Genomic DNA, 15289 nt, shown 5'->3' on the forward strand with positions numbered 1-15289 from the left:
CATAATGTAGGATAGGAAGCATCGAAATACAAACCGTCCAATTCAGTGAGGCGAACACAGGGCTCTGGCCTGGACGCTAAAGAACTACTACTGCAAATAGGGTCCGAACATCGGCTGTAGAGGTCGGACAGAATCGGGAGGGGGGACGTCGATTTAGCCAAAGGCCGAAGTCCAACATGCAGTTCAACCCCGTAATCAACGGGGCTGAAACAGCCGTGACGTGCAACAGCAGGGGGTCATCGGTGGGAGGGACTACCAGTACTTCCCAGAGTGCATCCAGCTAATGACCGACGGTGTAATCCGCAGCCTCTTCTCTTTTTAGGGCCACACACAGGGCTTTAAGTGAGCCGTGTCTCAAGGGGTCTGAGCACCGGCAGTTTTTTTAGGGGGGCCTCGAAACGGGTCTCTATCGGGCTCTGTTTTGAGCCCTGACACAGGCGGTCCGTTTTTTTTCCGGACTGTAGTGACAGCAGTTTGCTATCACTGCAGCCCGGGAAAAAGTGCCAGGGCGCACAGCAGCCCATAGAGACCCGTTTCAAGACAGCAGGCACGCCAATGTACTTGTGCTCAGACTACTCCCTTCTCACTAGTGGAGGTTACGGCATGACGTCATGCCAGGTGAGCGTTGTGGGGGAAGGGAAATCCTTTAAAGAGTCATTTTCTCTCTGGATTTCCCTTCTCTTTGTAAAACGCAAGAGCAGAAACATTGTGGCAGGGTCACCAGGGCTTTAATTGGAAGCTTTTTCAATATTATATCTGTCATGCCCTGTACGGGGGCATTAGGACCATGGGGCACAGGCTGGACAGACGAGAGATACCGGACACCACATCCGGTCAAGGGGGCGGAAACAGGGCAGATGACCAGGATCGGGGATGAGGGAAGACATGAAAGGGCTGAGCTGCATGACAGATGAATAAAGATATAATGACACCAACCTGCGTGACGAGTCTCGTGTGTGGGTGAGAATGCGGAGAGGACACTGCAACTGGCGTACGAAGACGGGATGACGGATCGACGCAGATTCCAGCAATTGCCATCTCAACGAGAGAACAAGCGTGGACAAAGGCGGAAAGCAACAGGAAGACAACAAACAAGAGAATTGCAAAAGCAGCGACGCAGGAACCCACCCCGACTGCCAACACCTAAGATCTGCAAGAACGCGGTAAGTGCTTGAGTTAAGCGTGTGTATTGAGATAATTAGCGCGAGATCTCGCGAGAGGCGGCCACATTGAAATCAGGCAATTGGGACGAATGAGCACTGAGAACTGCATTGGCGGCCATTTTAAGGACAGGAAATGAGATTTTGACCGCGAAATCTCGCGATAACAGCGGCGGCCATCTTAAGCAAGGAAAGGAAGAGAAACACACATAGGAAACAGCGGAGCGGCCATTTTAAGGCCGAACAAGGCTGAAAGGAAGCAAATTAAAGAGGAAAAGTAACAGAAAGGCTGAAAAGAACAAATAGAAAAGCAAAACAAAGAAGGACAATAAGAAATAAGTTAAAAAAAAAAAAAAAAAAAAAGGAAAAAGCCTTAGAGATAAGAGATAAGGCTAAATAGAGGACAGAGGCTGAAAAAGACAAATAGAAAAGCGAAACAAAGAAGGAAAATAAGAAAGAAACAAATAGAGTGGAAGAAGTCAGAGATAAGGCTAAACAAAGGACAGAAAAGAGAAATAACAAAGAAAAGAGGGACAAAGATCCCACAGGGAAACGAAAAAAAAAAGAGAAAGGAAAGGAGAACTTAAAAGAAAAGAAAAGGAAGAAAAATAAAGAAGAAAAGACAGAAAGAAAGCCAGAGACAAGGCCAAACAAAGGAAAGAAAAGTGAAATAACAAGGAAAGAAGGGAGAAAGGCCAACAAAGAAGCAGAAAAAGGAAAGGAGAACACGAAAGTGTGAGAAGTTGGCCCGATATGCAACGTTCGCTATTCTAGCGACCGCTATGTATCGTTCCAACGACCCTTATGGTGTTTGGTTGTAAGTCAACCTATAGACCAGCTATCCTAGTAGCGTGGATACGAGCAGTCTAAGGCTAAAGACTCGAGAGGGCGTGTTAAGCCAGCTGTTTACCACACACGTACCCCTTGAACACCCAGTGAAAGGACACCACACAAGTGTTATGAAAATAAACAGTATATTTATTAAGAATCACAACAGCCCTGTACTCTTTATGAGGACAGGGTACTAAGCACAAACCAAATCTCTTTAGCAAATACTTCAAGTGCACAATTAAAACAAGTGTCCGAGGACACGGAAAGATTAAGGTCTCGGGCGGACCCGATAAGGCAAGTCGGAAGCGAGGGACTCAGGACCCTAGAGTAAGGAGGCTATGCAGGCACCGAAATGCCGAGTTACCTAGCCACGAGGGCTGCGGCTGCACAAGTCTTACAGGCGTCGGGGTCTTCGCTGACGAGCCAGGAGCCGGAAGAAAAGGAGTTGCTGGCCGGCGACCAGTGCTGAATAGTTCGTAGAGATCCAAGCCTGGATCGGAGATTGATGAAACCTGAAAGCAGAGGGGACCAAGTTCGTACTACTAGCCAGTAGTCAGAGGGTACCAGGAAGGCACCGGTTGGCCGTCACCTCGACCAGGTGAGTGGGCGACGCTAGGCTCTGCAGTCTCACGGACCAGGAGGCGTTGTCGGCGACCACGGCGGAGGTGCGAGCTGTCCCACGAAGGATGATGCTGTCGGCGTCGCTGGGCCCAGGATGGGGCAACAAGCCTTGGCAGTTCTCAGGGCCACGTGGTGGGCCTAAGATGGCGTCTTGAGTGGACCAGGAGGGTCCGGGGTGCTTCTCGCAAAGACGGAAGCAAGGGCCGGTCTGGAGCAACCAGACCAGCAGTGATGATTCTCGGATGTCGTCACAGAAGGGCACAAGCCAGCGGCTAGTGACCAGACAACGTGCTGAGCAGCGAGCAGAAGGGCCCCACGCAGATCGTGGAGATGCTGGGAGACTGCACTTCGGTGCTGGAGCGGCTCAGGGTCGGGGCTTCTCGGACCCCAGAGCACTCACCAGAGAGTTGCCTCGATGGTCGTGCTGGCGTTAAGAGCGTGCAGGTTCTGATGATGGCCGGTCCCTCGAGGTCTCGTCGCACCCACAGATCACAGCTGAGCTGATGACGTGGGTAGAGGTCAGAGGTGCCAGGGAAGCCGGTTCTCGTCGAGCTGGGCCGTCGGATTCCTTGAGGAAGGACTTACAGCAAACCGCAGAGTTCTTAGTTGGTGCCCGCTGATGCAGGGTGACTACTCCTTAGTCACAAGGGAGAAATCTTGAGAAGAGTCTTGAATGTCCTTTCGTAGAAAGTAGTTCTTGAATCAAAGATGATCTAATTTGGAAGGGTCCCCGCTCCGGTCTTTATTCTAAAGAAAGGGGTGGGTACATGACTAGGTCCTGCCCTAAGGGTGGGACCAGGAAGGGGGGTGGTTACACCCCTCTCCCCTGCCGGACTTTCCCCAGGCCAGGGCCGTCGCCTCTGGAACTGGTTCTAACCGGCAGATGCGTAGTGAGCACCGGGGTGCCACTCCGCAGTCACCTTCTCGCCAAAGCCCTACCTACCCAGAATACACAAACCCTGTCTGGGACGGTGCGAACACCGCCCTCGACGGGAAACCCTTTGTCCAAGTGCTCCTCGCTGGAAGGACTCCCAGCAGCAGGAGGTCAGACTCGTGTCTGTGGTGGCAGCATCCATTTTGTGGAACTGAGGCTTCAGTTAACTTTAACCGGGGTTCACAGTTACGTACATGTCGTGTCCCTCTAGAAGGGTGGGATGCTAACCTCATCGCCAGAATTGGTGAGAGGGCAGCACCCCGATTCGTATGACACCTTACTCGACATGCCTGGATAACGCGACACCGGAGTTACCGTTATGGTACGCGTTATCATGGAACAGCCATTGGGTCTTGATTCCGCAAGCTGCAACCGGGCTCGGCTCGGGCCTGAACCTAGCTCACACGAGCCCACGCACTCTGCCTTCAGGATTGTTAAGGCCTGCCATAGGAGTGACTGATAGGAACTCGGGTGTCCATTGTATGGTTAGATATAGAGCTACTATACCTAAAGCGAAGGGTGGTTACACGGCTTCGCCCCAGCTGTCGTGCAGCCAGTTGTGTCAAATTTAGGAGGCCAGCCAGGGGTGGCATAATACATGCTTCAGCCCCTGGCGGCCCTGGGTACACCTATGCCCTGCGTTACGGGGTCTGATAAGGTGGCCCAGTACCAATTGGTAAATGCACCTAGGGTACATATCGTAATTTAGAAAGAGAACAGCCAGGCTGTGGGTCTGATTAGCAGGCCCACAGCCAGAGAAAGTCGTAAACCAGTGAAACAAAAGCAAAAAATCTGGGTGATCATAGGATTGCAGACCCTACTCTCCTACAGAAAGGAAAGAAAACAAAAGGAAAGACAGAACGAAATACAAAGAAGACACAAACTGAAAAAGGAAAAAGGGAAAGAAGGGGAGCAACAAGGGCACAACAAGAGAAACACAAAGAGAAGAATGGCAGACCCAAAGCCCAGCGCACAAGCCAGGATGCTGTATCACATGTCGGGAGATGACAACGCCACATGCAAAGAACTGGAGCCAACTGCAACGGCAGGAGAATGCTGGACAGAGGTGGTGAAATGGAAGTCACCAACAATAATAACTAAAAGTGAGGTACACTTAAAACATGGGCTAAGACAGAACGAAATAACGACAATAACGAAGGAAGAGCAAGAAGGAGAGACCGAAAGGGATCTCACTATGCAGATGACAGCGAGGGTGACAAAGCAACAAAGACGGAGACAAGAAAAGGGGACCAGCAGAGGCCTCGTGAAACTGAGAAGAAAGTGCCCAAGCAAAAAGAAATTACCCAAAACAAAAGGGGTGAAAAGAGTAAAACGAGAGGACATTGGCGCAGGAGAGACAGCAGCAGAAGAAAGGGAAAAAGCATACAATGAGCAGAGCAGACAGGCGCCACCAAGGAAGATCAAGGCAGGAGGCACCGCATGGCCACAACCAAAGCTGGTGAGAGCATATGATAATGAGATCGACCCGGCCCAAGCGGTGGTAGTAGAAAGAAAGGAGCCAAGGACAACGGCGCCAGCCGGCCAGAGCCACAGCACCTGGAATGACTCACATCGCAAGGAACTGGAAACAACGGAAGAGAGTCTGACAAACGAAGAACTAAAGGAAGACAGACAACAAGCAGAAGCACAAACTGGTGATGAAGAATAGCGACCAAGGAGGAAGGAAAAAAAAAGACAAAAGGGTTTAGTGATAAAACATCAGGATGCAGAGCCTGTAGACACAGGTCGACCAGACAGACGGAAACTTGTATACCTCTCTCTCTCTCTCTCTCTCTCTCTCTCTCTCTCTCTCTCTCTCTCTCTCTCTCTCTCTCTCTCTCTCTCTCTCTCTCTCTCTCTCTCTCTCTCTCTCTCTCTCTCTCTCTCTCTCTCTCTCTCTCTCTCTCTCCATATATATATACACATATTGTATCTTGCTCATACAGGAGTATAAGCCACAGGTCAAAGGCAAAGAAATGTTTGTTCGCAACAAGGGGGGAGATGTCATGCCCTGTACGGGGGCATTAGGACCATGGGGCACAGGCTGGACAGACGAGAGATACCGGACACCACATCCGGTCAAGGGGGCGGAAACGGGGCAGATGACCAGGATCGGGGATGAGGGAAGACATGAAAGGGCTGAGCTGTATGACAGATGAATAAAGATATAATGACACCAACCTGCGTGACGAGTCTCGTGTGTGGGTGAGAATGCAGAGAGGACACTACAATATCTAACAAGCCATGGTTGCAGCTTATTTATCTTATGCAACTAATAACCATTGACAAGGCCAATAGTCCTGACTTGTTGTAGGTATGATGCTACTTGTATCACATATCTGGATGCAACTACAGAAACGGCAAAATACAAGTGGGGTGGCACACTATGCTAAACACAGATTTTTAGCTTAAGTTTTTAAAGCCACGCCCTTAATTACACTGGCCATGCCCCTTTGGGAGACCCCCCAGTTTTTTCATCCCACTTAAAGCCCTGGCCACACACTCAACCTTCGCCCAATCAATGCAAGAGATCCCACCTTGCGACAGCTGCCAATCATGGGAGGATGAAGGGACTTCCTTCTGGTAGTGATGGCATTCAACCAATAATAGCGCTACGTGGAGGAGGCTGGAGCTGGTTTCCTCTTTCTGGGTGTCTCCAAGATGTCATGGGCACAGGCCTCCGGTGTTTTCTGCCTGGGGGGCCACGTAAGGTTCGCCAGCTACTGCAGGACGTTAGCGCAGTATCCCTGCAACCTAAGATAGGTATAGGGCTACTACATACAGCAAAATTCCACCAGTAGGGTCCCAAAGTGGGTAAACAGAAAACAGCTGGTTAATTTTGTTTGGGGGCAGATGGGTTCACTGATAGAATATCGATGTTAAAAATATTGATGTTCAAAATATCGAAAAAAATATATAGACTACAAAAATGTCGACTCCCATACCTACAAAGGTAAGTACAAAAATATTGAATGAAGAATATTGATGTAAAAAATATAGATGTAAAAAATATCGATTTAAATATATATATGTGCACAAAACGACCCAAATACTGAAGTCTCTTGGCCCGTAGGCAGGTGGCGGATCACACTGGGCAGGTCTCCCGGTACCTTTAATGCACACAACAGTCTTCTCCAAGAAGGATCCGCACTCAGAAGTAAACCAGTGATTTTAATGAAAGGTTATGCGTTTCGTCAGACGAGCTGACTTGTTGTGTGAACAAGTCAGCTCATCTGACGAAACGCGTAATTGTCAGTGTCCTTTGTAAATGCTGGCTTCTGGTTCCTTAATAGGTTTGTTAGACCCTCCTTTGTACCGCCTTGTCTTAATTTGTAACCTCCCATGAGGACTAGTCCTTTTACTTCAGTTGTTACACAGTATGTCTTTTTAAGTCTTTAAGCACTGTTTTCTTTAATGAGTTTCTCCAACTGCAGGCTCGACATGCTTTCCTTCATCGTTCAGGGCACCATGCATGCTTTCACTTTTCGATTAGCCTGGGCAATGGCGGCCACTTCTTTGACTAGGTCTGGCATTTACAAGAGTTTGAGCTATTGGCATTGTAAATGACAATGCCTTTTATTTATGTGTTAATTAGCCGAACATAAAATAAAAGGCATTTGTCCACCATAAGCGTGGAAGGGTATACTCAGACGTGAGTCCCTAGCTCATTGCACCATCAGGATTCAAGCAAGCCGGGCCGAAGACGGCTGAAATGCCAGAAACCGGTCCCCGGTAGCTTGTTTCCTTCCCAGTGAAAGAATTGGCTTGGTAGTTTGGTTTGCCCTGTTCCCATAATACACTGGGCCAGGGACAGACTAATTTGCATATAGCCAGGTTCTGAGCTGGGATGGTGCAGTGAGCTAAAAAACGGTGTTGGATTAAGCCCTGATCTCTTGACTGGGTGAGAGTATTCTGCTTAATTCAGAAACTCTGTCCATCACCACCCCCTGTTGTTTAATTATTTTGTCCACCATAAGCGTGGAAGGGTATACTCAGACGTGAGTCCCTAGCTCATTGCACCATCAGGATTCAAGCAAGCCGGGCCGAAGACGGCTGAAATGCCAGAAACCGGTCCCCGGTAGCTTGTTTCCTTCCCAGTGAAAGAATTGGCTTGGTAGTTTGGTTTGCCCTGTTCCCATGATACACTGGGCCAGGGACAGACTAATTTGCATATAGCCAGGTTCTGAGCTGGGATGGTGCAGTGAGCTAAAAAACGGTGTTGGATTAAGCCCCGATCTCTTGACTGGGTGAGAGTATTCTGCTTAATTCAGAAACTCTGTCCATCACCACCCCCTGTTGTTTAATTATTTTGTCCACCATAAGCGTGGAAGGGTATACTCAGACGTGAGTTCCTAGCTCATTGCACCATCAGGATTCAAGCAAGCCGGGCCGAAGACGGCTGAAATGCCAGAAACCGGTCCCCGGTAGCTTGTTTCCTTCCCAGTGAAAGAATTGGCTTGGTAGTTTGGTTTGCCCTGTTCCCATGATACACTGGGCCAGGGACAGACTAAAATGCATATAGCCAGGTTCTGAGCTGGGATGGTGCAGTGAGCTAAAAAACGGTGTTGGATTAAGCCCTGATCTCTTGACTGGGTGAGAGTATTCTGCTTAATTCAGAAACTCTGTCCATCACCACCCCCTGTTGTTTAATTATTATCATTAACAATGCCAGTAGTTTAAACTCTTGCAAATGTGAGACCTTTGCATTGCAAATGCTTGTTAAAATATGTGCCCACTGAGTTCTTGTTTTTGCTGCTCAGTCATGATGTTGTCAAGGAAATTGTGGGAGTTAGGAGAGGCTGTGTTGGGGAAGGAAAGGACTGCACCCTGGTCTAAGGAAACCTGCATAATCATTTCCCAGAATCACACATTGCTTATGTAAAGCACATGATACAGACAGTGTGGTGCTCACAGACCCCCTGTCTGGCTGCACCAAGCAAATTAATATAGTTCAAAGCTAGGCTACGTGGCTTCACAAAGGTGTGGGGAAAAATTTGATCTTTCTGCTGTAGTAGTAATTGTCTGAATCTGTGTTTTGTAGGTACCCGTGCAGCGAATAACGTTTTATTGGGCCATGTTTATTTTTATTGGCGTGGCCTAAATTGAACTATAAGACCAAAACATATGTTTCCCATTATGCAGTTTTATATTACATTTTTATTTTGAGGCAGTTAGCTTGAAAAGTGTTTTTTTCAATCATAGACATGTTTATTGAAAATTGTGAAATACTAGATTATGTTGTCTGGTTGTTGTGATAAAAAGAAGAGAACTGTACGTATTTGTATATATGTAGTATTTTAGAAAAGAACACCATTTGTGGTGTTGAAAACACATTCTGTTTATAGAAAGAAGGGATAGTTGAAGCTGTTCGCTTCTTGATGCAGCTGACAGTGGACATTGTGCAGAATTAGAATGTTCCCTTTCATGATAGATGGTTTATAAAACAATGCACAATGCCCAGGGCCTGTGGAATTATGCCTATTCTGTGACTGCTGCACTTACTTCATAATTATGGATTGACTACACTTCCCACACAATGAAAATAATAATACTTTATTTCAGATACAAAGCCTTAAAATCATACAAACATCACTACAAATACAATATCTAGTCAGACTTATCATACACAATAGCTATCTGGGTGGTCAGTTCAATTCCATTCTTTATTCAATTTCATAATAAAAATCATAAAAGTACAATAAATTACACTTAAAAAAAAGAATCTTAAAAACACATAAATCAAATCAAATACACTTTATTCAGTTTCATGGAAATAAAACCATAAAAGTTGCAAAACATCCTAACTACATCAAAATATATGATTCCATGAAACAACAAGCCTAATGAAACATAATTGAAATACCTAGCACTACCTCAATACAATACAATAAAGTGCAAAATTCAAAGTCAAATAGTATCCCCTTTTAATCTACACGTCCACGTAAAATTATCCTGACCCTCTGAAACTTTTATCTCATCAATGTGGACAAAAATCTTCATCCTAAGTGACTCTTAGTCAAGACAAGCCCTGGTCTGCACCGTGGATTTCAGATAGCCAACAATAAAAAATGTACAATCATCCTTCAGCAGTTGGATGTAAAGGAGAGCTGGACGAGCCTGTTTAAAATTCATCTTCTTTAAAATGGGGACTAAAAAGTACTTCCGGGGAACCTCATAAAATTTACAAAAAAACATAAAATGTAGCAGATCCCGTGTAGACTGTCTGTCGCAGCCACAGGGTGCTAACAGCTGGCCTCTACTGCTCCCTCTGGGAATGGCAAGCAGGAGCTGAAAAAGATCCAGGCAAAACTTGGTCAATAGAAACCGCTCATATGTGGATAAAAACGGCAAAAGATAAGGTTCAGCTGATGGAATTGTCTTCACCATTAAAAGCATTGCGGACACTAGGTTTCCGCAATTCCAGCTCTTCCTTTTCCACTTCATAAATCAATTAATCACTTTTAAACTGTGTCCGATTACTAAGCAAGGTCAATATACAATTCTCTTCCTAGCATAAACAAGCACTGGCGTTGCCAATAGGTTTCGCATTTTGAAAGTTGTAGCTATTAGTTTTGTAAATGACATTTTATATTTATATATTGTTATTGACAATGCCAATAACGATATATAAATATAAAATGTCATTTACAAAACCAATAGCTCCAACTTTCCAAATTCGAAACCTATTGGCAACGCCAGTGCTTGTTTTTGTTGATCACATAGGGTCTCAACAGCTGCACTGTCAACCAAAGCAGGAAATGTAACTAGACAAATGTAATAGCAACAAATGTGAAATGGGGTTGGCGGCCAATTGGTTATTATTTTTAATTTAAAATTGTAGAATGCCATATATCATTAAACACATTTTGAAAAGGGGTTACGTCACGTGTTAAAACATTCTGAGCATTTTACGATTCCTCCAATTGGACTAAACTTTCGTATTCGCTCCCTCTTTATAAAGAAAGTTATGGTACAGAATGTGGCTGCACGTCCAGAACTGCAGAACTAGAGAACCAGATTCGGGTATCAGGGTCGGCTTAACGTGCGATTCTGGGCAAATCGCTTCATATCCCCGTGCCAAAAACAAGATGACCATGTGCAATGTACTTAGAGCTCGTGTAGCGCGCCAATACCTTCAAAAGGTCGACTTCGCGCTCTATAAAATTGAAAAATAAGTTAGCGATCTAGCACTCAGGAGTCTGTGGGCGTCATTTTCTTCGAGAGTTTGTTTTAGTATTTTTTTTGTTGTTTCGATCTTCCCGCTTACTTCCGGAAACTTAAACCAATAGCACGCCCAGCTAGCTGAACTCACTGATCACTCACGCAACTGCTACTTCAGAAGGGGCGGGATATTATGTTTGGCTTTTGTGTCTAGACTCGCTGAGTGGTGCCTGATTGTCACGCGGCTCGAGCGTATTCGTGATGTCTCCTTTGGGGTTGGGAACTTCTGCGTTGGCGCGGGATAGTTGCTTGAGCGTAGGGAGGGAAAAATCGGAGAAACCATGGAGAGTGCTGGGCGAGACCAAGAGCCAGTTGCGCAAAAGAGGAACCTTCCCTGGTAGGAAACAAGTATGGAGAGAGCGGTAAATGAAGTAATTTGCAGGGAAATGTTTATGAAGGTAGGCAGCACAGGACTGACGTAAGGCTTAAGAGGGTACAAGGGAAGCCGGATGGGGGCGGGAGAGCCTGGTGGGGGGGGCGGGAATGCGAGCGAGGGGAGGAGAAGTGTGGCAGGCAGATGCGCGGAGGGAAGCCGGATGGGGGCGGGAGAGCCTGGTGGGGGGGGGCGGGAATGCGAGCGAGGGGAGGAGAAGTGTGGTAGGCAGATTAGGGAGATGCGCGTGCTTGTGTGGTCACGTGACCCGCTTTTGTGGTCACGTGACTCACATGCACTGTCAAGAAACCGCAGTGGTTTGACGAGTCGATCGAGCCCTTGAATTCTCGCCTATTACATTCGCAAGCGAATGATAATAGGCGAAACCTAAAAAAAGACTACAGGAAACTTGACATATCACAACAAATCTACACAGTAGTCAGTGATCATAAGTAAAGATAGGTAGGACGACATTGTGTAAAATTCAGTGATTTTAAAAAGGGTATAATATAGCGTTTTCTTAGGTTTATATTACATTTACAAAAAAGGACAAAATTCATAGTAGTCTGTGCAGTTGCAGGTACAGTTTGTTAGGATTATAGACCAATCATTTGTTTCACTGAAAAGAATCAAACGATAAAGAGGAGCCAATCTTAGGCGGGTCCAAATAAATCTAAGGTTAGAATTTAATACAGCTGGTCAAAATTAGCTTAAGATACAATAAATACAACCTTAAAACATAGATATTCAAAGATTCTGGTAAAATAACATAATTGCTGTATAAAAGACACGTCCCAAACAATTTTCTAAATGTTTAACAGATTTAAACTAAAAAAGTTGTTCCTTACTCAATTGGTTTTAAATAACACAGCAGAGAATGTGTCAGATGATGACCTTTTTGTAACACCAAATTTTGATATCCATGTCACATCATTTGGTCATGCATGGTCCTAATGTCCTGACAATGTTAAATGTCTACTAAGTATTATTTTTGTGAGGTGGTGTTCTATTTTTATAATAAAGACATATTCCATAGGGACCTATTAAATATTTATCATATTTCTTGCGTCTCTATGAAAAAAATCCTTTATTACATTCATCAGATCTACATGTATACTTTATTTCATGCTGATTTTTTAATGTCTAGTAGGTAGAAAGAAAGGCATTGATCACAACTGGAGCCCTAGGGGTTAAGCTATAGTCCGATAAAATCACAATAACTAGGCGATGATGAGTAAGGGCGTTACTTTTTTTATCCTGTAATCTTATTCTGCAGTGGAATCTGCAGCACATGCAGCATTGTTTTTGCAAATCATTTGGACTGAAAGGGTGCTGTTGTAGTAATAACTATGGACCTGAGCTTTATACTATAATAATATTTTCTGAATCTGTGTGTATTAGTACATTTGTTTCAAATAACATGTTTTGCTGAGTCATATTTTTATATCTGGATGGAGAGCACACTTCAACGTTTTACCTGTTGCAATGCTTTAAATATACTTTGTATGGGCTTTTGCTCCACACAGAGGAGTACTTCTATTTTCCTGCATTCTTTTGCCTGCTTGGTCTATCATTCACCATCAATGGAGAGTTTGCACTGTAATATTTGAGTAACTATTTTATATATCCTTAAGGTTGAAGTCTATAAGACTGTGCAGAAGTCTGGGTGCAAAGACATATCAGGGACATGCTGAAAGCTTACGAAGGAAGGCATTCCGCCCATTACTTATCATTGGCTTTGTGTTTTGTCACTCACATTTGCTTGCTTTCAATTTGCTGGCTTTATTTGAGCTAGTTCGTTCAGCTTGAGTTTGTCTCTCCTGTGAAGAATAGCCAGTTTACCATCTATCAGATTGGCTCCTTCTTTGTTTCCAGCAGTGCCCACTTTTCTGGAACATTTTTTCTTTTTGGTGAATCACTCAATGAGAGTGCATGTGTTTCCCAGCTTTATCCTTCGTGTGCTTCTCTTCCCAAATCTATCTCTCCAAGTTGTTTCCTCTTCCATGTTCTGCTGCCCCGCTTTCCATTCCACGTTGTTTTTCACCAATCCGCACTTACCAATTGCTGATGGTGCTTTTTCTCATCCTCCCTCCCTCAGTCGTGGCTCTTTCTTTGTCCTTGCCCATCCACACTTCATTGCCACCATTGCTTTTTCTTTGTCCACACTCCTTCCGTTGCCACCAGTGCTTAATTTGAGCTGGTGCATTCCGGTGCTTAACACCGGCACTTGAATAATTTACGGTGCTCAGCACGCCACCTAATTGTCAAGCCCATACTTGGAACAGTCCACCAATGGTGGCGCTGCTTATCGAATTTAGAGATGAGCAGAACAACGGTTGTTTAGGACTACAATATACATTAAAATTGCTAATACCTGCCTCCCCAGCCACTCCTTTAGCCTTGGGGACCTGGAATAATCCGAACTGTCGCATTTACATGCGAGAGAGATGGTTAGTAGTTGTTTTGACAGCGATGACAAGGGCGATGGGTGGTGCAAGCTGCAGTGGCCTCCTGGTCAGAGCCCTGGCACTTAATATTTTACAAATTAAGCACTGGTTGCAACCATTGCCTCTTCAACACCTACCCTTCTTCCATTACCACCATTTCTTTTCTCCTACCCACCCGGCCTTGCCGTTTAGTGTACACACACCTTCCCTCGGTTCCCGTTTCTTTTCACCACTCACCTTCCCACCATTTTTTCTACTGCTGCTGGTACTTTTTCTCCACCAACCCACCCCTTTGTTGATGCTGTTGCTTTGTCTCCACTCCCCTTACTGCCGTGGCCGATGTTGCTTGGTGTGCATCCCCTCCATTTCGGTTGTTGTTTTTATCCCTGTCCATCCTCCCTCCTATGCTCTTTTTGCTTCCTTCATGCCTGCTCGCCATTCATTGCCGCTGAGTAAAGCCCTCTCTCTGTCCCTCTGTTGCTGCCCAGTGCAACTCACCCTCCGTCCAGTGAGGCTTAGTGCCGACCCGTCCACCCTCCTGTAGTGAGCGTACTAGTTTATGCACGTCACGTAGACGTGACGTGCGGCGGCCATTTTGGAGGCGGTGCGCGCGCAGAGCATTAGCGCGCCGGAGACCAGGAGAGACGGCAGCGCCGGCCGGCGCTCTTCAGAAAAGTTGTACGTGAAATAAATAAATAAGTTTGGAGCACACTTAAGGCATCAGCGTAATCATTGCAAGGGGCAATACCACAGTGGCGACGAGGTCGGGATCTGCCCAGCAGGACCACGCTAAGAAAAAAAAAACGGACCCACCACGTGGACAGCTGAAGAGAGGACAGCCCTCCGGTCCACCCAGAGCAGGGCAGAGATCTACCCTGTGCGGCCAGCTACCCCGAACAGCACAAGGGACACGGCAGCACACACTGAAGGTACGGCGAACCTGAAGAGCGTGGCAGAGCCACAGCTACCCACACAGGCGACAAAGAGGTCGGGAAAGGGACACAGACACCCCATATCAGCCAGATTAAGCGCGCAAATTCCCAACTGATCGCGTCAGGGAGGAACAGAGCTGGCTACCAAAGAGGAGGAAGTGGGGACTAGCACGGAGAGTCCCCAGGCGCAAACCAGCACAGTAATAAAGGACATCACCCCAGGTAGCCCCACCAGCAAAGAAGACAAAGCAATTGTAACCAGGGAAGTGAAAATGAGCTCATCAGCAGGGTATGCAATTGCACCAGTACAATTCCTACCGAAACCAGGGGACCCACTGATAAAGTGGGAGGACTGGAAGGAATATATCGACAACTTCATAGGGGTCCTGGAGGATGAGAATGAGGAAAAATTCACCCCACAAAGGAAGAAACGCATACTGTTACTCAACTTGGGACCGGAGGGACTCAGGATTTACAAGAGCTTGGTGCCCGAGCAGAGAGAAAGTACCGATGTTGACGTGTATGCCCACGCCGTCGAAGATCTGGATGAACGTTATCGACCCACGGTCTGCGTGTCAGTTGACAGATTAAATTTCCAACAGAGGAAAGAACGGGCTGGAGAGTCCATAGAAGAATATGTAGCGGCCTTGAGGAAGCTAGCGACCACGTGCAGGTATGCACTTTGGGAAGAGGAGTTTATCAAGGATCAGATAGTAATGCACACTACTAGCACGAATGTGCAGGACAAGTTATGGGCAAGTGGGGACACC

The 15289-nt window shown here is 46.2% G+C and overlaps 2 protein-coding genes across 4 annotated transcripts in view; both read left to right on the forward strand.

The window, feature by feature from the left end:
• Positions 1–15289, forward strand: part of MTMR11 (myotubularin related protein 11) — a 262554-nt gene that overhangs the window by 82888 nt on the left and 164377 nt on the right. The gene's annotated exons all lie outside the window — the stretch shown is intronic.
• Positions 1045–15289, forward strand: part of LOC147677744 (uncharacterized) — a 104314-nt gene continuing 90069 nt past the window's right edge. Inside the window, exons 1-2 of one of the 2 annotated variants that reach the window (XM_086945379.1) lie at positions 1045–1893; positions 4378–5249. In XM_086945379.1, the coding sequence (XP_086801505.1) occupies positions 4496–5215 (720 nt within the window). In that variant the 5' untranslated portion in view covers positions 1045–1893; positions 4378–4495 and the 3' untranslated portion in view covers positions 5216–5249. Of the gene's footprint in view, positions 1894–3289; positions 5250–15289 lie in introns of those variants that run through there. The other variant, XM_086945380.1, reaches the window with a different exon arrangement.

The sequence above is a fragment of the Lissotriton vulgaris genome, chromosome 12 (genome assembly GCF_964263255.1).
Source record: "Lissotriton vulgaris chromosome 12, aLisVul1.2, whole genome shotgun sequence".
NCBI classification, from domain to species: domain Eukaryota; kingdom Metazoa; phylum Chordata; class Amphibia; order Caudata; family Salamandridae; genus Lissotriton; species Lissotriton vulgaris.